This window comes from Carex rostrata, chromosome 8 (assembly GCF_964058835.1).
Source record: "Carex rostrata chromosome 8, lpCarRost1.2, whole genome shotgun sequence".
NCBI lineage: Eukaryota > Viridiplantae > Streptophyta > Magnoliopsida > Poales > Cyperaceae > Carex > Carex rostrata.
In genome coordinates, this window is record NC_135925.1 from 8,386,143 (window position 1) to 8,412,801 (window position 26,659).

The 26,659-nt window shown below is 32.4% G+C and overlaps 2 protein-coding genes across 2 annotated transcripts; one reads left to right on the forward strand and one right to left on the reverse strand.

Annotated features, from left to right (window-relative positions):
- The first annotated feature begins 705 nt into the window (after nucleotides 1-705).
- On the forward strand, nucleotides 706-2,443 carry LOC144558285 (uncharacterized). The gene has a single exon (XM_078307095.1). The coding sequence runs from the start codon at nucleotides 954-956 to the stop codon at nucleotides 2,151-2,153; it is 1,200 nt and encodes a 399-aa protein (XP_078163221.1). The 5' UTR covers nucleotides 706-953; the 3' UTR covers nucleotides 2,154-2,443.
- A 22,125-nt stretch (nucleotides 2,444-24,568) lies between these two features.
- Nucleotides 24,569-26,287, reverse strand: LOC144558210 (homeobox Hox-B3-like protein). Its single transcript, XM_078306993.1, has 2 exons — nucleotides 25,959-26,287; nucleotides 24,569-25,451 (listed from the first exon to the last, which is right to left on the reverse strand). Exons 1-2 carry the CDS (start codon nucleotides 26,190-26,192, stop codon nucleotides 24,705-24,707), a joined length of 981 nt encoding a protein of 326 aa, XP_078163119.1. The 5' UTR covers nucleotides 26,193-26,287; the 3' UTR covers nucleotides 24,569-24,704.
- Nucleotides 26,288-26,659: the final 372 nt, after the last annotated feature.

Consider the following 26,659-nt stretch of genomic DNA (forward strand, 5'->3'; position numbering starts at 1 on the left):
TTCAATTTTCTATACAATAACTCAATTACTGTAAGAATATATTCTAACATTTTAAACTTAAAATTGATGTAAAATTTATAGGTTATTCACAAATTATATTTGAGTAATACATTATCAATGCACTACATACACTGTCAAGTTGTTAATATATTGTCTGTCTTTTAAAATAATTGCTATTGCCCTAAAATTTTACTTAACATGGTTAATTGTTTTGACTTTCACAACTATTAAGGTCAACCTTACATTGAATTCCTCTTGCATGTTAGAAAAAAAAATCTATTAAACTGTACTCCAATAAAAATTGCACATAAATCGTAAACAGTAAAAGTCTTAATTATCCCAAATTTTTTTATAGTTTTTTGGAAGAACTAAATCGCAAATTCATCTCATTATCCTCAAACAGTCGAACAAACAAACAAACATAGCAGCCCCAAGGGAAGGTACAAATTTACACTGGAGATGAAAGAAGCCGTTCCTCTCAAATCTCAACTAACACCTCTCGCTTTTAACTCTTTTCACTTGTCTCATTGCTTTGCTTTCTCTAAAAATTAACCTCAGCTCCTAGACCTCATTCACACGTACATAACAAAGCACAACCCTACAAAGCTCTCAACCTCCTAACTTTTCCCATTGACCGGCTACACCCGGTTTCGACCTCGCGGGCCCCACCATCTTTTGCAATCTCTGGCGGATCTTTTTTACCTTAGTGGAAACGTGAGCAGAAGCCGCCCCCCTCTCTCTCTCAGCCTTCTCTCTCTTTTATACCCCCAGCCTCCATTTTGAGTACCTTCCCTTCTCTTTCCCCTTTCGCTTTCTCTCTCCTTACCCCCCTCTTTCTTTTCCTTACCTGATCTTATTACAGATCCACTCCACCTTTAATTAACAGTTTGAAAAGCTTTAACATTTTTGAATTTTGACCTACTGGAATGATCAGCTGATAATCCTCTCTCCGCATGGATTCAGCAAACAGCGGCAGCATCCAGTCGTCGAGCGGCGGGGATGAGGAGTTCGACTCCCGGCCTGGCAGTGGTGACCCTCTCCTCTCTTTCTTCCAGTCAAACACCGGTGGTGGCCCCGCTGCCTCGTTTTACTCGCTCCCTGATTTCACCTCTCATCATCTTCTCCCCTATGATCCAGCGACCACAACTGCCGCCGCCGCCGCTGCGGCAGTGACAAATTCTCGTTCCTTCATTCCTCCTCCTTCCTCCTCGTTCTCACTCAACACCACTCAAGTACACACTAACACCACTCCCTCCCCCTCTTCTTCATCTGCTGTGGCTGCCACAACAGCAAACACCCCTACAGCTACACCACGAGGTTCCAGGAAGCGAACACGGGCCTCACGTCGTGCACCGACTACTGTGCTGACGACGGACACGTCCAATTTCCGTGCCATGGTGCAAGAGTTCACCGGCATACCCTCGCCTCCCTTTGCACCATCGCCTCTGACTCGGTCAACCCGTTTTGATCACCATCTCTTCTCCTCGGCATCTCCTTCCTCATCACTGCCGCCTTACCTCCTCAGACCCTTTGCACAGAAGCTCAACACCGGTATCATTTCAGGTTCTTCGCCTTCCATCGAAACCACCATTGCTGGGACGAGTTCAATACCGGTGACAAGTGGCATGACAGGTGGTACAAGTCTTGGTGCACTACAAACTAACGATCAAGCACATGCACAGACGTTTCTTAACATGCCAAATTCCCTCATGACCTTTCAGTCTCTTCTTCAATCTCAGCTCCAACCCAAGTATGACCCAAGGAGTATGCTTAACTTCAGCTCGAGAGCTGCTCCATCCATGGGTATGTCAAATGAGTACACCGGGTCGACGATTGGACATGGTCTGCTTGGATCTGAAAAATTGCACCATGGCGGTTGGCTCGGTACTGGGTCAGGGTCTGGGTCCGGGTCCGGGTCAGGACCCAGATCAAACATGCAAGAGCCAATCCAGCTGAATCCAGTTGACAGTGCGGAGTATGCTACTTCTACACAACAACAGAGAGTGTCAACTAACTGCAAATTGAACTACTCGACTACTGCTGGCTCGTCGGAATTTGTTAATGTATCCAGGGAACAAGATACAGCAGTTGCGGCTACACGAGGCGAAGGTATGGTGGATTCATGGCTTTGTTCTTCTTCTTCTGATCGTTAGTAGCAACAAAAGAATCGAATTTAGATTTATTGTTAATTAGTCACAGGTTAGGATGTCGCAAAAATCTGAATTTAAATCGATGCTAGCCTTTGCTTTATGTTTGCTGAGAGCAAGAGGCTATGCTCATGAAGACTAGTAGTTGAGATAGTATACTTACACCTTCTCAATTTTTTTTTTCCTTTTTGTTTCTTTTTATTTACGCTTTTAATTTTTGGTGTACATTACATATTACAAACTTCAATTCTTCTTCTTTATCCTTTTCCGCAATTAATATGGCTCTGCGATGATGACATGCTTCTTTTGTTCCTATCCCTCGTGTGCTTGTCTCCATTAAGTGCCATGTCATTTGACCTTAGATAGGAGCTGGCTCCATGTAGAGAGAGAAAGAGGTGCAATTCCATGCTTATATGTTTGTATTATCCGTGTGTACCATTCCGATGGTATTAATTGCACCACTTGTTTTCTCATGGGGTAGGAGTGATTGGTGGCGAGATTTCAGGAATCCTTAGCCGCCAAATTTCTTTAAAAATAAGTTAGAGACGTATTTAGCCTCAATATGAAAACAAATATCTGTAGTTAAGAGATCAAAATCCAAAAACCCATGAAATATAAACTGAAAGAATGGATGAAAGAATAGAAAAAATATATATATGTTGTCTTGTTTAGGGTAGCGAACTGCTCCACATGGAACTATCCCGAGAGAGTACACTTTGACCAATAAACAAACCAGAACACCAACCATGTATGTATCTCTCTTGAAAACAAGATATCGAACTTTTCACACCATTAAATTAGCATAAATGCGATCGACATGTTGATATCTTCTTTCATTAAATAAATACGTGTGGTTTGGTATGTTACATGTGTGTCCCAATGTATACCCCTCTCAAATACTTTATATTATTTGTCCTACAATTCTCATGCCTTTTTTAGTTTTGAAGTTCAAACTAATGTTTATGCTTTGCCACTTTTGCTTCCATAATATTTTCTTTGTCATTTCTAATTTTTAATATTGCCTTGTCTATTTTATCATGTGAAAAACTAATTCAAAGAAAACCAAGGTGTCTAATGATGTGCTCTACTTTTTAGAATGATTCTTTGAGATGATTCACAATGGCTTCTGGGGAAATGAGTTTTGGCTATAATAATATGCTCTTTTCAAATGAAATTGATTGGTATTACAAAAGGTGTGGATGATTAGGTGTAAGGTTTTTTCGAGCAGTGTGTGTGTTTTTGTGTGTGGTGTGTGAGTGTGTGTGGGGGGTGTGACATGTGAGCATTGAGAAATTGGAATCATGATTATCCATGGCAGAGAATAATCTGTTCTTTTGCAATGATGGCAGAACCCCATCCCGCTCAGAAACATGTGATGAGATATGAGATGAGAGGTCTCTTTTAGCCCCTTGGGTGGTTTGATTGGAGTAGCTACTGCTATTTGTTTGTTTACTTCTTTTCCGTACATCCTTCTCGCGACTAAAATCAAACTAATGCAATCACAGATGTTACATTTGATATAAAATATAATATATTGTACCTCCCTCAGCGCTTTATTAAACATCACCATATCTCCTGCCTCGTTTTTCAATTTCAGCGTATTTCCAAGGTGGCACGTAGCTTGGTTGATTTGAGTTTTACACATTGACAGGAACGCTCGACTAATGAGTCATTTTTCTATTTAGACCTAACGAACTAAATTAATAAGCTCCATGTTGATTCCTGTTGTTTGGTTTACAAGGCTATTGTATATGCTATTATGCTCCCAGAGATTTTTATCACATTACCAAAGGGAATGCAATCTTTGAAGTAGATTCTTAAGAAAGCAATCCTAGTGATATAAAATTGTAGTGGAGAAGGAGAACGCCGTGTTTTGAAGTTTGAACAGAAAGATTGTCATATAGAGATTCTCTGTTGTATATGCTACAATAGCGTTCGGTGTTGCTAATTCCGGAAAGGAAACAAAAGCAAAAGTTGCATGCGTGGTGCACAACTGCACATCCCAGTTACCCGCTACCCCACAGCAAGTAACATATATAGTACACAAAGGATCCTTCCTTTCCAATATATTTCCTTCTAAGAGAAAGCTTTGCAAAATTTTCCTCAAAGAAAAGTAAACTTTGCACAATTGACCTATAATTTCGCAGCAAACACAAAAGACGCAAAGCTTTTGAGGGATCCAAAAGCCTGGCACTCTTGCACCACTGCCCTCTTTAGAAAAAGGAGCATATATTCTTATGCTAACAGTAAAATCCTTTGGATAGCGTATCAAGGCAAGTATTTTCTTAAAGCGAGAAAGAAAGAACATAGTAAGACAAATACTCAGTTGGGAATTGGGAATTTTGGAAGGAATGTGGAAGAGAAAGGCAAACTTATACAAGTTTGCTTCTATAAAGAGAAAAAGAAACATAGTGCGAGATGGCAGACAAAATGGATGGATGTATCTGCTGGTGTAACTTGGATTGAGTTCTGTACATTTTTCAGACAAATATATTAATTTTCAAATATAGGTTAAATAAAACCTAATTGAGTTTGGCAAAAATGTTATGGATAGCATAAGATGCACCGTGTAATTGTCTCGAAAATCTATCAAATTGACTCAAACAGATTTATTTTGTCATTCATGTATTTACATGTAAAATTTATATTTTTTATTTATTTAGCATACAGTGAAGTGGTCAAAAAATAATGAATTTAAGTTAATTTTAATACATTTACTTTTCATTATTTTTGGACCGCTTCACTTTATACTAAATTAACTCAAAAACTTATAAATTTTACATGTAAATGCATGAATGACGAAGTATATCAGTTTTTTAAAAGGTCAGATGGCTTGCACCACTAACAATATATTGATAAAGTATATCAGTTTAACGGATTTGATTTGTCGTTTGAACTCAATCTGATATATTTGTTTTGGATTGGACCCATAGCGCCTTAGCCAAACGTAAACTATTTTTCTAAAATTATTAAGATAAATTTTGAATAATAGGAAGTACAATATTTGCAATCTGTATTTTTTTGATGAAATGCAATCTATAAAATTTAGAAAATATTAGGTGGAAATTTGAATTATCAAAATGAAAAAATGAACCAAGAGGTTAGTTCGTAAATCGTAGGTGTCAGTTGTGTGTACAGACACGGGAACACAGGTTGAATTTGTAATCTCAAATCTAGGTTGTTATTCTCCTAAAAACAAAAAATCTAGGTTGTTATGGGTCCAGATAAGAGGAAAAACAAAAATTTTAAACTAGGAATAGTCCTGTATTTGGTTCTAGGCACGCTATCAGCATCACGGGCTTATATTTTCCTTTCTTTTTCTTTCGGTGGCGGTGGCGGGTGTAAGGAAATTCCATCTGGATACACTGTCTTCAATTTCGCACCCACTTATAATTTGAATTCGTTGTACTGTATCCAAAAAAAAAAAATTGAATTAAATTTTGATTAAAAAAGTTTCGGTAAACATTTTTTTTTTTTAATTTCGCAAGACTGTTGACAATTGGTCGTGCCATGAACCGTATAAAAATAAAAGTGCCTTTAGGCGGCTTCGCAAAACAAAATTTCAGGTACGCCAACGCCAAGATCTAATATACAAAAAGATGGCAATAATGTCTTACCTGTTTTGAAGAAGGTAAAAGTGTAAAACTTTGTCTGATATTTAAATGCATGATTTCAAAGGCATCATTTCAGATATACTTTGTTTAAAGGGGAAATTTTATGTATATCCTTTAAAAAATTTAGAATTACGTAATTTTTCTACTAAAATTCATAATATCACATTTACCCTTCTTAATTATATGAACTCGCAAATTTACTCAGTTTATTGTTTTTTATATTATAACTAATTATAAATTGATAGGAATAAACATTTTATCCTTTATTAAAAATATAAAATATTTAGCATGTTTAGTATAAATATTTAGTTTTCTAATTGGTCAATTGTTAGAGCAAAATGTTTATTTTCTAACATGTGACACACATAGCCTAAATGTTAGGCTATATGCGTCATAAGTAGAGGATAAACCATTTGTCCTCAGAAATCGAGCAATTATATGTAGAACTAAATATTTTTCATACATTGATTATATATTTTTATTTTTTAATAAATTGTAAAATGAGAACTTTATCAATTTAAAATGAGTTCTAATTGGATATGTAATAAGTTGAATAAATTTGTGAGTTATTGAAACTTAGAAGGGTAAATATAATATTTCTAATATTATTAGAGTATAACTAGGGTGTTCTTAAGTTCAACAAGTTTCTTGGTGAACTCAAGTCTAAAACCCATCGAATCGGCTTCAAACGGCGAATCTGAACCGTTGAAACCTGCTTATCTTATGAGTGATGTGTCTATGTGTAAAAAATTTTAATTTTGAAATTAATTTTGCATAGAAACAAGTGGTAAAAAAAGGTTCAAAAAATGAATGCATTAAAATTAATTTATTAACCTTCTAATTTTGACCACTTGACTTTATACTGAATTAATTTGAATGTTTAAAATTTTCACACGTAGACACATCACTCGTAAGGTAGGCGGGATTCAATGGTTCGGATTCCTCATTTGAAAACGATTCTATGGGTTTTAGACTTGAGTTCACCAGGAAGCTCGGTGAACTTAAAAACACTAGTTCTACTCATATAATTAATATTAGAGGCTGTAATACGTAATTGAGATTTTTGAAGGTTATACATGAAATTCGGGCTTAGCCAGGTTCCATTATAAATGTATATGATTTTAATTTAAAAGAAATTGAATGAATAATTGAATGAATTTCTTGTGTGCAGGAAAAGTTAATTCTCAGGTGTCAGTGAGAGTACATATTCTCTGAGGTGATAACTGAAGTTTCTAATTTATCTCAAAATAATGCCATATTTAATTCAGAGTTTGTCTGTAATGTACGATAAAGTATTAATTGGAAATGAGTTTCTTTGAGATTTGTGCTTTTATAGTTTGAACTATTACAAAAATTAAACTTAAAATTTTGAGTTATTAACGCTTTTTATAATTTGAACTGTTACAATGATTAGGGGTGTCAATGGGTACGATACGAATCAGGTGGAGGTATTTTCATACCTGTATATGCTGTGACACTGAAAAAAAAAATCTTTACTCTTACCTGCCTTTTTGAATACATTACGAGGTCAGGTAGATAGATAAAAAGGTGTAATTGACATTTCGATTTGTGCTTACGATAAAATATTTTTTAAAACAAGAAAAAAATAATAAAAACAACTAATTCGTATTATGAAAATTTAATAGAATACAAAATGTTACCGTATCATGTATTATCTTCATCCAAGTATATATCGAGGAGGATTCAAATGTCTTCATTTTTTGTGTCTCCATCATACCTCTATTTTTAAAAGCGTTAATAACTCAAAATTTAAATCATAAACGTCAAAATAAAACTGTTAGATGTGATCTACATAATTTTATTTATGCATGTATAAAAAATTATAATATTTCAACTTTATTTTAATTGTTTTCAAATACGATATGAATCGATATTGACACAAAATCTTATTCTTATATGTATTTTCGAATACAATACCGATCGGATAAACAGTACCATTGACACCCCTGGAAATGATGAATTGAACCCGGCCAAAAAGCAAGCTATTGACGGGTTTGTCTCTTCACTTGTCTTTTTTCGTTTCCGGACCTTATCTACCTGTTTTTTATATTTATTATCTTTTAAACATCAAATCGCTTTGATAACATATTTTTCTAGTACTATTTTGAACTGGACTATCCTCAATTCCCATGTACAGGTAGAAACGAAAAAGTGGGGGAGAAAAGAAGATAAAATATCACTTTTTTATTTGATATATGTGGCAAACTCAATAATAATTTTGAGGATTTTTCATTATTTTTTGCAACTATTATTATTTTGAAAATCATTTTTTGTTCTAGTAGTTACAATAATATTTTCCATGTGAAATGCCGTAGGTTTGAAATTTTGAACAATTTTTTTTTTGTGAATATTTAAATTTTAAAAAATTATTATCGCCTATATTTTTGAAAAATAATTGAATAACTATCTACAAACATTTATTTAAAAAATGAAGATTATACATATTTTCAAACATTTCAAAAATTATCCGTGGACCAGTGTAAAAGCCAAAATTTTTAAATATACCCTTGCAAAAAAAATTCCATATTCACCAGAGAATGGAGCTGCCATTTATCGTTGTGGCCCCATAAAAAAAAAAAACTTTTGCTTATTACGGTGAATTTTAATATATTTGTTTAATCATTTTCAAAAATAGAAAGAACAACTAATAATTTGAATATTTTAAAAAGAACATCAAACAAAATAAATAAAACATCTGATAATTGAGATGCATTAGATGGATTTCCGGCAGGATTTTCCCGGCTGTAAAAATATTTAAACTCAATAATATTTTTGAGGATTTTTCATTATTTTTGTAACTTTCATTATTTTTGTAACTATCATTATTTTGAAAATCATTTTTGTTCTAGTAGTTACAATAATATTTTCCTTGTGAAATGGCGTAGGTTTGAAATTTTGTACAATATTTTTTGTGAATATTTAAATTTTAAAAATATTTAAACTATTTTTTGGTGTGCTACTGAAAAAATTAAAATGCTTTAAAAATGAATTATTGATCCCAGTTTAAAAGTCACTTCTAGGTAAATAAATAAATTATCGTGATACTTCTAGTATACTCAAATTCTAAGATATTCCATCTATTTTAAAAAAAGATTAATTTGACATTTCATGATAACATTTTTTTTTCAAAATAGATAAGAGTACCTTAGAATTTGAATGCCCTAGAAGAATCATGATAATTTTTTTATTTAGTACAAGTGACTTTTGAACTATAATCAATAATTCAGATACAAAACATTTTTATTTTTTATCAGTAACACACCAAGTAGTTAAATTTTTTATAGCTCGAAAAATTCCTGCCTGAAAAATATTTCGGAGTCCGTCTAGTACATCTTAATTATAAAATATTATATCTATTTTGTTTTATGTTCTTTCTAACATATTTTAGTTGTTCTTTCTATTTTTAAAAATTATTAAACAAATATATTAAAATTCTCCGTAATAATTTCGGGTATTTTTGAAAATTTTGGGGTGTAACAGTGCTATTTCACACGCGTTGTACGCTTGTGTGTATGGATCCTGAGGGCCTATGGCACGTGTAAGTTATAACGTATGCTGTTCTGTTTTTTTCCTTTCATCTTCCATGGTTTCATAAACTGCATTGAATAATAGTTGTTTCTAGAAGGTATTTGGGAGCACAATTATATTTCAACTTGTCAAGCAAATAATTAATAATGGATGAATGACTGGGCTTTTAATCAATACCACTAAATTATACTCTGCATTTCTAAAAATTACATGCTACGAACCAAAAAGAAGAAATTAGACAACGCGTAAAAGGTATACTTGCTTTTTTTAATTGAACAAGATGGTTAAATATGAATCTGACGGTCTTAATAGCTAATAATGCTAGCTATACTATATTATATCCCATGTGTCCGTTACTCGGTTTCACCATTTCTATCTGCGACTGTGACAGATACACTAAAAAAAATATTATTTTAACCTAAAAGTATCTTATCAAGTTGAGAAACATACGTCTAACTTAATTATCACTCCGCAAGACCTGACAGGATCACCTGTTGTTTCATTTGTTTAGAATTAGATGGTGACCTCCAATATAGAATTTTCTATTTTTTAGAAGAAAAAAAAAAGATGATCATTCAGACCAGGTCTGAATTTTTATGGCATAATACAAGAATTCTTCTGGTACTATGCCTAGGGATGTTTATCGGATCCGGTTTAATTGATTTTAAATCAAACTAAAATAGTTCTGATTAAACGGTTTGGTTTTTCTGATTAAATGAATTAGTTCGGTTTATTTTTTAAAACCAGTTAAATTTTTTAATTTTATTCGGTTTGAAATTTTTTAAAATCAGTTAGACCGAAACCATTCAAAAGAGAAGTACTTCTTTTGAGCTCGTAAAATTTAGTTATGAATATTTTTTTTTCTCCCTGAGTATGCAAAACACTAAATCCTAATTCATCTAGGTGTACTGAAATAAATAGTTATTTTGAACCTGTACAAAAAATTTAGAAAATTAACGAAAACTATTTAATATTACCGAACAAACTGAAATTTAGTTTTGTTTATTAAGATTGGTTTTAATTTGTTTGATAGGTTTATTTCAGTCAGTTAAGCTGTATTTTTTAAAACAAAATACATTTAAAAGTTTTATATTTGATTTTAGTTCTGAGCCGAACCGATGAACACGGAACACCCATAACTATGCCTTCACTTCTATGGTAGTTTGTGTACAATGGCACTTTAATCTTTACTTTAGTTTTATTGTTTTCTCCGGATAGGCTAAAAAGCAAACGAGATTTAATTCCTAAATAATGTAACTAAAATTATAATGCTAATTTGTTTTGCCTGATAGGCTAAAAGCTAATAAAAAAAAATCAATCGTACCAAAACATAGTTTAGTAAATTAAAAAAATAATAAGAAAAATATATAGTAGTCTTAGTAACTTGAAAACTTCAATTATTAGCACTAAAATAATTTTGAGTTTAAAAGTTGGCTCATAAAATTTTGCGTATTTTATTTCACAAGTTATTCGCACCACAATGGAGACATAATAAAATTAAATATTAATACTGGATAAGTTTTGTAGATTCTTGAAAAGTTGTGTGCGTCAGCTATGATGTTATTCAGACTGAGGTGCACTGGTGCAGGTCTTGTGAGAAGATTCGTACCCTTGATGTGTGGCTATGACCAACAGTGATGTTGTTGACCTGAATTAAAATTTATGTTGACTGGTCAAACATGTAATATTTTATTGTTGTAATAGAATAATCTCCTATTATAGACAATATTTTGTGTTATTGTCTTGCATTTAATTTAATCTCGGAGGTGAGGTCCTCTTCGGCAGTCCAATAAAGAATATAAATAAAAATAGAAATTAAAAATTTTTGAACTGATTTTTAATGTTAACGTTAAAAAAAAAAATCAGTCCGAATGAATTTTTTTTCACACAAACAATAACTTTCATTTTACTGCAGAACTAGGCCTTAGGGTTAGCTCTATTTGTCTTTCTGAGTTTCTGGGTTGATTTCTTACTGTTAGATACTGGAAGCTTCTGTAATTCATTTTTAATTATGATTGGGTAACCCAATGAGAACTTAATTTAATGCCATTTGATGAAGCAAACAAAGGATATGAAATTTTGGAGCTACATACAAAAAAAAAAAAAATGAGCATGATGAGTTGATGACTATTTCATTACCTCACTCAATCTGTACAATTTTTTTTTTTTTTGGCATACATTTTTAGTTACACAATTAAAATATTATTTAATAGGAGAAATGTTTTGTCCCGGATCTCAATTCCTCGATCCGCCTTAGGTAAAAAAAAGGTTCTTTTCTTTCTTTCATCATCCACTGTTCTTTTTTATTCCGTTAAATATCATTTATTTTTTCAACAATATACGAGAAATCTTACAAATTAAAACTACAAATGTTTTGTACTGAATTTTGTCTCTCAAATAAGATCCATAATAAAATATCTTTTTTATATATTTTTTAAATTTTTTTATTTCTTCTTAATATGTTGTGTATAATAATTGATATGCTAATTAAAGACTTCATATGTTAGATATAAAGATTTCATATGTCACGTATAAAAACTGCTCTTTAAATCTTTTAAAAACTTGTTATATTATGTATAAATACATGATATATTAGGTATAAAGATTTGATATGCTCGTTACAAAGTTTTACTGCTATTGATAAAAGTTTAAAATCAATTATTTTTTAATATTTTACACCCGTGTTCTCCTTTTGATATAGAATTATAGATCATTCATGGACTATTTTAATTCAAATTAAAGTACAACTAGTGTCAGCTGTTTAGTCTTCATAAAGTGTTAATATGTCAAGTATTTATAAAGACTTGGTATATTAAATATAAAGTCTTGATACATTATGTATAAAGACTTGCACGTGTCAACTAATACCGGTTGTAAATGCATTAGCGACTTTTTAAAAGATGGTTGCGGTAAAAAATCGCTAGTTGGGAGATTTTACTGAAGATTTAGTTTGAGAAGCAGTTATCACATCCCATTTAATATAAACTCAATTTTTTTAATGTATGCTTGTGTATTTTACTACGAAATAATGAAGGTACAATTGTCACACATTTGTACGAAATCAAAATGCCTTTTATAACAATCAATAATAGTGTTAATCTTCAAAGGCTCGTAAATAAAGTCCAAAATGTGTCTATGGCATAATACACACTTTACTTCATAATCACTGTTTGAACCATTCTAAAATACAAACTTGATTGTTCGTAATGCATACTAAAAAAATTAAAATTTTATACTTACTGTTTGCATCATCTTGAAATGCACACTTCAGCATTGTATAGTACATAGTTATTTAATGATTTATGTACGTTTGCCTGTTTAATTTTTTAGAAATTTGGTCCAAATAGTTGGGAACCCATTTGTACAGAGTAAATTTTGATGCGACAGTGTTTAAATTTTTGATGGACCAAAAGATCCCTGTTCAGTTCAATCCCTGCCCTGTTTTCCCTGCCCAGCTCAATCTCTGCCTTCGTTATAGGGATATTTTGGTCCGTAAAAAATTTAAACTCTGTACGCACATAATCTAACTCTGTAAAAATGGGTTCCCAAATAGTTGGTGGTACCGAAAGACTTATCAGATAAATATAATATTTTTATAGAAAAATTAAATACTCATGATTTTGGTTCCAATTGAAAAATCCTCAACATTTTTCTACTTTAATTTCTTTTAAACATTTCGATGCTCGTTTTGCTACTTTATGACATGAAACGAAAATAAAGTGCTTCATTGATAGCCATGTTGAATTTTTAATATCCATTAAAAGCTCGTAACTACTGCATTATTTTTAATGATATTTATAATTTGATTCTTGCTGGAGTCTCAGCTTAGATCTCTGCGGTGGAATCGGTTGGTGGGTAGAAGAACTAAACGATGACGGTTGATGTAACTTGTCAAATTAATTAATGAGGTGAAATAATCGTCATCAAAAGTAAATATGTTATACTATTTATAGTTAGTTTGAGATCTAACTAATATTTGATAAGAAAAAAATCAAACAAAAATGCGTATATGAAAAGTGCTTTTGGTGTCCAGATACATGTAACACGTTTTAATCCAAAAATCCAGACTAGCCGTATAAAATTTTATTTATGATGTCGAATTTTATTCTATAGGTTGCTGCTGTATAATTCTTTTTAGGTAGTTATATTCGGTGTAGTGTTATGAATAAATTCTAACTCAAGCAAGAAGTTTGAGCTGAAAGATCCAACCTGACAATATAAGTCTAATATACTTTCAGAATCAGATGTTTGTAATAAAACTCTTTAATTGTTTATAATATAATATTTAGGTGTTTATTCTAATTGTGATCTTCTAATAATAAATAAGCAAACAACAAAAATATTAGCAATGGATTTCATTCAAGATTCTAAATAGTTATTATCGCGTCATCGTTTTTGAAGTCCAAAAAAGATATAGTCAGTTATTTAGAACTTTATAAAACAAAAGCGATTGATAACATTAGTTGTTTTTATGATCTGAAAAAGTTATTGTGCAATTATAGCTAGCTATTTATAATTATGATCTTATCTCATTTAATGACATTTATTTTGTTAATTAAAGTTGTCAATTGAGCATTCCATACTTTTCTCCACATTTAGATATTGTATATTAAAAATTGGAAGATTAATAAAGATATCAAGATGCAATTTCGGTAAGACTACACTAAGTGAACTCACGTGGCTCCGTCGTCAGAATTAAACCTTGCATTTAAAAAGCCAAGTATGGTAAACCATGTTGGATAATTGAATTTCACTTGATGACCAGCAGTTCATAGATTACAGTTAAGACAGGAGGTGCTTAGCCACTTCTATAATTTTACACTTTTTTATTACTTATATTTAAATTTGAGTGAGTCTATGGTACTATGCATATTATGATTTGTTACTGTGTTACGGCTCTATGTTCGAGTTTACAAATCCTAATGGTCGATCCGAACCGTTCATCTTGTTCTCCATATTAATATGTGTTTGGAGACCAAATTTTACATTTTTTGGAATTTGTTTACTATTTTTTTATATTTATTGAAAATCACTGTTTTTGGATGGTCCAGAATTTTCAGATCAAGTGATTTTCTAAATATCTAAAAAAATAGTAAAATTTTCTCAAAAAATGTAAAATTTGGTCTCCAAACACATATTAATATGGAGAACAAGATGAACGGTTCGGATCGACCGTTAGAATTTGAAAACTCGAATATAGAGCCGTAGCACAGTAACAACTCGTGATATGCATAGTACCATAGACTCACTCTTTAAATTTAATTAATTTTCATTTTAGTTTTGATACAGTTGAGCCGTCTTTTCTAAAATGATAAATTTGTTTTTGTACTTATTGGGTTAAATTTTAATTTGTGATTATGAAGACTTGAATTTAAGTTTAAGTGACCACATTGTGAGGGGCGGAACTGCGGAACCAAGGGGGTGAGAGGCAGGCACCCCCCATAAAATCAGGATGTTGCTTATATATATAGTCTAAGTGCACATTTTCATATGATTTTTTACAGATGCATACCAATTGGCACTCCCCAAATTCAAATCCTAGGTTGTTCTTTCGTCTTTCGACGACTACCCCCCCCCCCCCCCCCCCCCCCCCCCGCAAATTATACATTTTTTGTTTCAGCCACTCAATCTAAATTTCATAGTTCCGGCCCAGTAAACATGAAACCTTTCCCCCATTAATTAATAACTATTAGAAACTAACAAAAGGTCAAGATGTCTAATCTTGAAAATTCATGTATGTCACTGTCTACAGAATCTTAAACATAATGAAAAATGTAACTGTACAAATTTTCTTTGACAATATTTAAGTTTGGTAAATTTATGGAATTTTGTTTGGGACGGTCATGTCTGTAAGAACTGAAACCACAAATTTATCTTCCATTACTATTCTAGATTGTAACGTAATTTGTCATTTGCTCTCTAATGTAATGACATAGGGAAAAAAATAAACTTTAAAATCATGTCTATTCGAGTGATGAAAATAACCTATACCCCTTGTGAAAGATCAAAGATGCATGGTCAAAATTAAATTAATGGCTTTTTGCCAGGTATTAAAAATCAAAGATCTTTCCTTTTTTTTTTTAAAAACATTTTCGTTAACAAACATTTTTCTTTTTAAAAAAAACCGTACATGCTTACTCTTTTTTTTTCTCTTCTAAATAAGATGGAAGTCTTTCCTTTCCAAATTCATACCCATTGTAATAATTTTTGTCATCCAAATTTCAAACTCATAACTTTCCACTCTAAAAACATTGTCTTTTGCCATCATTTTTATTAATACCCTAAAAAAAAAATAATGAAAATACCCTCAATTTAAAAAAAAAAAAAAAATTGCCCCAATTGCTCCCTGTAAGGGCGGTCCACTCTGAAGACCTGACCGCCCCCTATAGGGGCGCGGTCCTTTTTTTTTTTTTTTTAGAAATCTTAATATTTTCATTTAAATAATTTTGTGGAGTTTTAGTTTTCATGTTTATGGTGTATGTCAAAAAATAAGACATTTGATATATTTATGATGTCGTAACTCTTTATAACTTTGACTTGATTTGTCAGTTTGATATCACAAGTCTAAAGATAACTCTAATTAAGGACTTGACTTTAATTCTTAATAATTTATTTTATTAAATATACACAATAAATAAATCAAGGCCAAGGGCTTAACTAGTGTTATCTTTAGACTTGTGATATCAAACTGACAAATCAAGTCAAAGTTATAAAGAGTTACGACATCATAAATATATCAAATATCTTATTTTTTGACATACACCATAAACATGAAAACTAAAACTCCACAAAATTATTTAAATGAAAATATTAAGATCTAAAAAAAAAAAGAGTGGACCGCTTCTACATGAGGGAGGTTGGGGTAATTTTAAAAAAAATCGAAGATATTTTCATTAATTTTTTTTTTTTAGGATATTAATAAAAATGACGGTGTCTTTTGCCACCGGACAAAAAGTTAATTCTCTTATATGCTTACTTCTTCAAATGGAATTTAAATATTTTGGATTGGATACGGACGGTTTGAAATTGGACGTCAATTTTGCAAATGGAATTTAAATAATTTGGGTTGGAGACGGTTTGAAAATGGACTTCACTTAATTCCCCAGGTACACCGTTCATAGTATTTAAAGTTTTAAACCGTTCATTCTGAATTTTAATTTAATCTAACTTTCCCTCATATTCGGTCGGTAGTTCTGTTGTTTATTTTTAATTTAATTTAATCCACTGACATTATGGACCATAAGAAGAATAGAACTAGGGTGTTCCTTTTAGTGAACTCAAGTCTAAAACTTGTTAAATCGGTTTCAAATGACGAATTTGAACCGTTGAAACTCATATACTTTACGAGTGATGCGTCTACATGTGAAAATTTTAAACATTTTAAACATTAGAATTCATTTAGTATAAAATCAATCGGTCAAAATTAGAAGGTTAATAAATTAATTTTAATGCATTGATTTTTTGAATGTTTTTTGACAGCTTGACTTTATACTAAATTAAGTCGAATATTTAAAATCTTCACATGTATACACATCATTCGTAAGGTAGACGGATTTCAACAGTTCAGATTCATCATTTAAAGCTGATTTAATAGATTTTAAACTTGAGTTCACCAAACTCTTTAGTGAACTTGAGAACACCCTAGTTATACTCCCATAAGAATATATTCTTTGATTCCCAAACAACATTTGAACTTTTCAATAGAACCTGTCAAATTCAAGAATAGTTGTTTCTCTTGTGGGCTGGGGCCCAACAGCCCAAAGTAGCTCTTTCGTTAGAGGAATTTTAACTAGCAAAAGTGTGGGCAAAAAAGAAAAAAAGAAAAGAAATACCGATAGACGATACAAGAAAGAAAACACCAAGGTCATTGGTTTGCAAAATAATTTGGTGGCCTAACCAATAAAGAGCTAACATCACCATCGATCTCGTAGTATATAATTTTATTGCAACCAATTGTCTCCAATATTATTATTATTCATGGTACGGATGAGATATATTTTTCAAAGTTGATTTGTGGTACAATTGTTTGATGGTGCGCCGGGTCAAAATGAAACAGCCCATGTGACCTTTCCTTTATATTCCATCTCGTGTTAATATACCAATTTCCATTTGACTAAACATCTCCTCCTATCAGTTGTTATTAAGCTGCCTACCAATCCAGGGACAGGGACTTGGACTCTTTGTCTCTCTCCATTTCAACTAAAATTTCTTGCATCCATTTCTCTCCATGACTCTATCGTGCAAAAAAAATAAAAGAAAAAATGAAAAATAGAAAAACAAGGAAAAAAATTCTGCGGTCAGGGGGTAGAAGGTGAGGTGGTCCAGCCCTTTAAATATTAGATGTGCTAATTGCTTGATGCAGATAGGCCGATTTTTTTTTTTTACCGTTTTTTTCTAATAAACAGAATTAATATGGATTTGGAAAATTTTAGATTTTATCAAGACACAGCTAATAGCTGTGTACCACCTAGAACACCGACGCACTCAACTGGCCAAATTACTCAGTTCATTCGATGGAAGAGTTTAGAAAAATTAAGTGTGCAGCTAATAGTTGCATCTCCGTCCTGTGTGTGGCGCACATCTTCTCTCGTAAAAGATCGGCGCAGATACGTATATTAATTCTTTTCATTTGAAAATGAAAATAGTATGTGACTTGAACTACTGACTGAACAAAAAAGCGTCGATTTACTTGGCAGTTGGCACCGGATAAAAGTGGCGCCTGACCTAACTGTTCGTTTTCTGATTATTTTCAAACATTTCTACATCTGATGTATATATACGCCGCCTGAAAGGTATCTAGGCTTCTTCAGCCAAGACAAGAAATGCAGCTGGACACTGTTATTGTAAACTTAGGTAATGAAATCAATGCAATTCCCAATCAATGATTGCATATTTGCATACATTATAATTATTATTAGTAGTATTATTTTTAAAAGAAGTGGAACTGTGGAAGTAATACACTAGTAGTTGATTTTTTTTTTAACAAAGGATCTAACAAAATTTAATATTTTATATGTAGACTCATATAGTCATGTTTGGGTCTGGATCCCCTAAAGTAATCCAATCTTTGGGTTTTGGATTGGACCGTCCGATTCAAATTCGTCGCTCGAGATTGGTTCACGATTTGAATTTATCTCTCGGAATATGTGCACTCCATTTTAGATAAATTATCCGGATTCAAATCAGACGGTCCTGATTTCAAATCCAAAATTTGGTTTACTTCACTGATCTGAACTCGTCATATTCCCTGTCTTTCTAGGCTCATGCTGAGTGCCACAGAATCCCACCTCTCTGATTCATTAATGATTCCGTTCCCCACCAATACCATGTTACCATATTGCAACGATTATGGGAATATGGCAGAGATGGAGGGCCCATCTGCTAATCTATCTACCATATAAGCCCACACGCCACTTCACCAATTCTCAGGCCCGATCGAGCAATGGTAGTCTTATCTTGTCTATGCAAAAGGCCACGCTTTTACATGTTTATTTCTCATCTGTTGAAATTAGATCGTGTGCCTTCTCCAAAGTTAACAGCCAGATGGTCAAATCGCACTAACCATGTCGTTCGAGTCTTCGAGAGGCTATGTTGTCAGAGACTCTATATAAAATGTCACCTCGGTTACATCTAATTATTGACCTCTCCTTCATATGAACTCATTTAATATCATGTAATATATTTGACCATGAATTATTAAAGATCAACATATTATATAATTATTTAATTAGGGTTTCTGTTACAAAGTTTGAGATTAATGTTAAATTGAAAGTATTTTCATATTCATACTTACTAATAATTGACTTTACTCATATTTATTATCACCCATTAAATATTAATCTTACCAACATATATCTTATTCTTACATGTTAAAATTATCGAGTAACGGATGAAAAATGAATAATACTATTATAATAATTAAATTTATTATACTTTACAAATATAATATCAAAACTCATTCATTTTACATAAATCACATTACTATTAATAAAAAAATAATTGTGCAATAAATTTCAACTAAATTGTTTTTGTAATAAAGCAAGAGAATTTAAAAACACTAATATATCTTCAGACAAATTCAATTATTTTACTAAGTAACAAAAAATGCAAACAAAACTAAATTGTTTATATTTTTCTTATAACGTAAAACATACACTAAATAACAGGTACATCACTAATTATTGTCAACATTATCATATGAAATTATCACACAATTTTTTTTACCACAATGATTATAACTCAAGCATTATCTTATAATTTTATTTTATATAATTACCCTGTAAGGTGACGGGTACAAAGTAGTCTTTACCTTTGCCCTTTTCCGTTTAGCTAATGAAAAAAAAAATCATCTATATCCATACCCAATAAGCTAATAAAAATAAAACATTACCCATATTTATCTGGGAAAGCCTTATCAAATACGGTATGTGTAGGATAAACAACTAAAAGGTATCATTGACACAGTAGTTAAGGTGATATCCAAGCAATGCATAGGACTTTTTTTTTGGGAATACTGTATTTTATATATATACATATATATATATATATATATCCCGTAGGCACCCCATTTAAGGCTGCATAAAAAATTTGTAGTTCGTAATTCGATTTGAGTTTGATTCGAAAGAGTTAGCAATTAATTCGATTCGAAATTAGTTCGTTTTAAAACAAATCAACCAGTTTGGTTCGAATCTTATGCAAATCAAACTCAAATGAGGTATAATTCGTTTGAAATTGATTCGCAAACTATTTATGTTCGAATCTCAAATAATGCAACTAATGGTTTCAACAATCAATCTTTAATAATACAGAAACCAAACTTATATCAAAACTCAAAATTGTTAATATAATAGTAACTTATAATAGGAAAATGTTTCAACAACGTAACATATTAACAATGAAATAAGTTTCATTTGACTAGGTCTATGTCGTGATTTTAATCAATCCAGCAGCGTAAAAGGTAAGGGATTCTTAAGTTAGTCCATAATCCATCAGTGCGAATTCGTGAAAGGTAAAAGAAAACCGTGTGAATTTTGTTCCACGAGAAGAAAACTAATGCATAAGCTACCTGTATAACTAGGGCTGCCAAAATTTTTTGTAGTTAGTAATTCGATTGACTTCGATTAAAAAAAATTTGTAGTTTGTAATTAATTCAATTCGAAATTAATTCGTTCTGAAACAAATCAAATTAGTTCGATTCGAATCTTATTCAAACTCAAACTAAAGTAAGTTCGATTCAATTTGATTTGTTTGCAGACCCATTAATAGGCACTAGCAAACCAAGGGTCAATAATAGAAAATGTTCAAACAGAAACGTCTTATCCCCAATTCCTAGTGCTAATAATCAGAGCTATTGCTGCTAATGCTTGGGAAGAGTGGAAATGTAAATCCAACATAGCTCATCTTCTCTATACATATGTTTTTTTGTTGGTCCACAGCTAAATGCATTAAATCGCAATATGACATGTATTTTGTCTGCAAACTAAGCATGAATAGCATTAGTATCCCAGGCCAGATCTCAGTAGGCATTAGGGTGGGCCAGGAAGGACCTCTTATGTATGTTGATGTTGTAACAGTTGAATGAGTTAATAGACCGAACAAACAAACAAACAACCAAACAACCAAACAACCAAACATTAAATTTTCAAAATATCATACTTCATAAATTCTCCGTTGTTGTAAAATGACATTAAATTTAGCGATATATAAACTTACCCATCATACCATAAATTTAACCTCTGCAAATATTAATGCATCTGTGACTCTCTATTTGCTTCTATTTATGACAAGCTTGTCAGTACTATTGTTTGTTCTTTTGGGACATGTTTTTTAATGTAAGATTTGCTTATTCCCAACATCTTTGCAAGTTGCAACCATTGATTTGTTTTTTTGTGAAATTTTTTTATCTATGTTTAAATGGTTCTGATGCATAATCGTTCCATCCATCAGGTAGGCCGCAGGCCGCAGTTCAACTGTGATTGCACTGGATCCCGATTCTCCTAAAATAACTCAAATTTTAAGTTTCAGTCTAGATGGTCTGATCAGAATCCAGATCAATTCAGATCCATTTTAATAATTTACAGATCACTTTAATATTCGTGCCACAGCAGATTATGTTTCGAATTGAAACTCGAAATTTTGGATTACTTGAGAAAATCGGAACTCATTGTACGGGTACATGTTCCAAAAGCTTTCGGTTTTTAAATGGAATTTAAGGCTTGGTTGGGCTGGGCTAATCTTATCCAGTAACGTCAGCAGAGCATAAGGCTGGCGTGCAAGCTCAAGCAAAAGAGAAAGCAAAGGTGGGGCCTAGTAACAGTCCGATGGACCAGTCAGTCAATCCTGTCAGGTTCCACTGTGGGGTCCACTGGGTAACGGCGAGAATTACGGCCGAAAGTTGCACGTGTATTTGTTGAATTTATTATGGGATGATGGCGTGATCTGCTGTGTCGGACTCGGTCTCCATGGTTTTTTATTTTTAATGACCTCCTCGTATTGCAATTGAGTTGCTACTATTTTTTGGTATTTTATCAATATTATGCTATTTGTTTTGTGTATTATTATATTATAGTTTAATATAAGTTTAATTTATTTTAAGCAAATTTGAAGAGGAATTCAAAATTTGAGTCTTGTATTCATAAAAGAGTGTTCTTTTTATAGTGTTCTAAAATGCAGCCGCATATGCTTGTGCAATAGTTTTCTGCATACATAATCTCATGCAGTAAAGTTCATACGGTTTTGAATATACGGGCACATATATGGTTCATGCGGACTTGAAAAAAATCTAAAAATTATTTTGCGATGGAGGAGATTAGAATCTATAACCTTTATAATATAGTAAAGAGCACAAACTACTAGACTAAACAAGTCTTTAGATATAAATTAGTTTTATTTTAACCATATTTATTTAACAAAACATAGTAAAACTGCATACAAATATGCATATGTGACCGCATGCCGCATGTGCGATATGCCACTCCTTTCGCATGCATGAACACAACTGCATTTTAAAACACTGTCTTTTATTGATGACCATCGCACATAAAAAAATTTTAAATAATAATTATGGTTTTTAATAACTCATAATTTATATTTCTATTGAAAAAAGTCTGTGCCTATGTTCCTAGAAACTTATAAAAAATAGTCGATAGAGATAAGCTTTTGTACAAATATTCATATTTCTGCTAAATATATAAATGATTCAAATTATGCACGATCAATTTCAATAGATCCATCCAAGTTAATTAATTTGTTGTAAATATCAAAATCTTGTAGGTTATTCAATTCTACTATTGTTGTAATTATTAACTGTGTATTTTAGATTTTTAATAGGACCCTATTTCATATCTAAACAATTTAATTTTCTTATTATTTTAGATCCACCCTTTTAAAATCCTAAAAAAAAACTACTGAATTTAAAAAAAAAAATTACTGCTACTAATTTTTCATATCTTAAGCACATTGAATGGCTTAAATCGACTATTTTGATGTAAGGAATAATTTGAGCACAGTTTGACTTGTAAAATAGAATATTAAATTATAATTAGTTTACTAAACAAGCAATATGTCACAAATTGTTCGAGGACAATATTAATTTAACTGATCACAAACATATTCAAATATGTTGTGCATGTGCATGTAAACATGCATTCAAGTACGGCTTGTCAGTTGTCACTAACACAATCTTTCCTCAAAATGTTTTACTTTTCTTTATTAAGAAAATGGAATTGTATGTTAAAACTTAAAAGAACGAGTGGGCCCCACTGTCAGGATATCAAGCAAAATACCAAAAGGAGACCATAGGATTGGAAACCACAATAAATCGCTCCCGCTTACGTGGTCCATGACAGCGACGGCGGGTCAAATGCGCTTAGATCATAAAAGTCCCGTAGGGCGGTGCAGCACCTTCAAGGCTTCAATCAATCCAATTTCTATTGTTTCTTTTTTGGTAAATTTAATCCAATTTCCAATGTGAAAGGCAGTAACAGAAAAGTTGGACCCGTTATTGTAACGTCCTTACGGGCCTTAGACAAGCGCCTTTGACATGAATCTCTCTTATTTGCCAGGGACGATGGAAAAATATATGGGTTTCAGGCTGGGCCTGCTATTAATAGGCCTTTGAGGGTCAGAAATATTCTTTTTGATTTTGGGTTTGAACCTCCTCTTTCCTCTTTTGTGTGCTCTTATGAGAGTCAGACAGCATTTTTTTTTTTTTTTTTTTTTTTGAGGGGAAGGCCCGTGGGCAGTCAGACAGAGCACTGTAATCTAGATGGTTTGCCAGATTTATTTTGCAAGGTAACGACTCTCTAATTGTTGAAGAGGATCTTGATAAAATGGATGGGGACATGGAATCTGGAATTGACATGAATAAATTAACTTGAGCAAGTTTTGATGACCAGTTGATTGACAGGATCCTTTTGGAAGAAAGGCCACTAATGGTGTATAAACCGGAGGTATATAATGTTTAAAGATGTGATTTTTTAGATAAATACGGCTAGTGAATATATAGTGTATAAACGGTATAATACATGCAGATGTATTATTAAAGAAAATTTGTATTTATGAATTAAATAAAGAAATGTACAGGTAAGACAAGACATATTTGAGCAAAACTCAATTAAAATGATTTTTTTTATTAATTAAGCAACAGATCTCATTATTTTTTTATAGGTATATACACAATATCGATTATGTCTATAATATTAGATTTAAAATTTGAAATTAATATTTATGATATCAAAATTATAAACATAATTAACTGTCAAAGGATACCTCCTTAGTAATTTTCTCTATTATCTGCATATAGAAACGTTTAATGATAACAATAATAATCTAAATCTGCAGCCTAACTCCCAAGAAAAGAAGGTTAGAACACACCTTAACTCAAATCTCTGTTTCATTTTCAGGTCAACAGCTGTGATGGTTTGCTTATGGAATTAAAGCCGCATACATAATTATTAATTACAGACCTGAGGGCATGAGCAGTCCAATAATGGGCCGAAAGTTGGGTTGAATTGGGCCTACAAAAGAGTGACTGATTGTTGATAATTAACCAAATCCTAGTTTCTTAAGATTCTTAGAGGAGTTTTTTTTTTTTTTTTTTTGAGGAAGGTACGAGGATAATTTGAAAAGGGAAAACAATTTTTTTTTTTTAATCATGAATAGCATTTCTAAGAGGTCAAAACAATTTGATCCACTAACAGTCTACATTTCATTTTTCTCAACATGTACAACAGCGGCAACATAAATCCTCTACAAACCACATAAAATTGAGGACCTAATAATAAAACCATGACATGAATTGAAACAACGGTTGGATTTCAAGACTCTACTTGGGATCGCATTTACCTTAAAAAATATAGAGAAGATGAACTTGGCTCGGATTCTGTTTATTTTTTTATTTAACAGCACTTGAGGCATGCACAGAGCTCTCTCTAATTTTTGTCTTCCCTACAATATTCAAAAACAATTTCTTTAAACCTCTTGTGCCATCCTTCTGTGACTCACCAGAGAACACCAGGGGTTTTTCTGGTACACCCCATTTCTTTCTTTCTCTAACGACATCAATGGCCTCTCTGTCCTCCTTACTCGAACAGTGATCGGCCGACTCTGATCCACTAGAAGTCAAAGAAGTACCACTAGGTACCAAGAATTCATTCAGTGATTCCTGGCTTGAGCTCGAGTTACCGCTTACAAAGCTGTAGTCTGTATCCCTTTGTTCACTATCTATGCTGTTTCTCTGCTTTGCTATAGCTGCACCAGAACCGGGTCCGATGCCACTTCCTTTCTTGAGAAATGACTTTGAAATGTGGTTCTTTCTCAGGTTAGAACTATCGGGATAAGAATTCTTGTCCAATTCTAAGCCCTTAAACTCAGCGGGACCCGCTAGGGTGTTTCGCCGGTGATGCGACTGTACTGGCTTGCTTTTCTTTTCTTCTCCGGTAATGGTTCTGCTTCGAGATAAGCTCCTTGTAGAAGACGTAGAGCTTGATAAGTTAAGGCGATCATTCGAGGTTGGTGCTCTATTTTCCTTTGTTGTAAGAGGCATAGAGAAAGTAGTGACATCCAAAGTACTTTTCTTCATGCTACTGTTTCTCAGAGCAGCGGTTTTGTTCTTTTTCTCGCCTTGAATTGATTTTGTCATCTAGTTACAGAGATAAAATTCAATTTTAGCAAAAATTAAGGTTCTCTACCTATACCTCAGTCCAAAAGCATGTATCAGATGGTCCATCCCCAATTTCTACTGGTGCATGTATACTGGTAGCATCCATGGTGGATCAGGATGTTCAGTGATTGATTAATATTTAATTCTGGTAAATAATTTTGTTACTAACAGTACTTTAGTCAGTATTAACTAGTGATTTAATTAACTAGCTGGTACCTTGCAAACATGATTAAAAATTCTAGTAAGCCTTGAGGTCTGGACTCCCTAGAGATCGATCGGTACCAAGTTGATCAGGTACGGTGCCATTTGCTTATCCTTTTAACTCTTGGAAATAGAAGTTATAATTATAAAACACGAGAAACACTAATAATCTGACTGTTTTTTCTTTGTCTCCTCCTATTATCATGCTGCCTAGCTAATATTTGGTTTCAACTCATGACCTGATAACAATTAGAAAAGAATCAAAAGATATTGATGTAAACCAACCTTTTGCCTGTTATGTGTATCTGATTGAGCATCCGAAAGCCGCGATATCTCCTGATGAGAGCTTGGGGCTCTTGCTCTATCAAAGCGGTCCCACAGGGCCCGCATCTCTGCTTCCTTCTGTTCCATCCGGAGAAACCACTCCTCTCTCAGCTTGGTTTCTCTCTTCTCACTGTATCTATCATACAGCCTTCCTCTGTGAAGAACCTCCCCCATCTCTGCACAACTAATCTCCATGGCCTTCTCCTGTTGAGTTGAGAATTCAAGTATGGGACTTATGTAATTGGGGAAAGGGTTTATAGGTGTGAAATTATATGAAAGAAATGAGGATGCTCTCCGCGCCTACCACAAGACATTAATATGGTTTAGAATTAGAAGTATGGAATTTTGCATATGTACCGTCATGTTTTTTTTTTTTTCACAAAATGGAGCTTCTCTTATGAATCTTAAAGAATCGTTGTCATTTGATCATGCGTTTTAGGCGATCTCCTGAGCAATAAATTTAGTGCAGTTTTTTTTTTCCCCATTTATAATAAAGTAAACTGACAAAAAAAATTAATAATTAAAGAAAAGTTGTTACATTTCTAAAGTTTAATTAAATTTTAACTATAGGTTGTACATAAAAAGGCTCAAGTGCCTGCTAATTAACCTTCTATTTTTATTAGGTGTTTCATGCTTATTGGGACGGTAACACTTAAAAAAAA

Bases quoted from the DNA above. Each gene is read 5' to 3' on its own strand.
- LOC144558210 (XM_078306993.1), bottom strand. From the start codon at position 26,192: ATGGAGATTAGTTGTGCAGAGATGGGGGAGGTTCTTCACAGAGGAAGG. The intron at 25,452-25,958 runs GTTGGTTTACAT...CTCTGTAACTAG, and splicing joins ATACACATAACAGGCAAAAG to ATGACAAAATCAATTCAAGG.
- LOC144558285 (XM_078307095.1), top strand. From the start codon at position 954: ATGGATTCAGCAAACAGCGGCAGCATCCAGTCGTCGAGCGGCGGGGAT.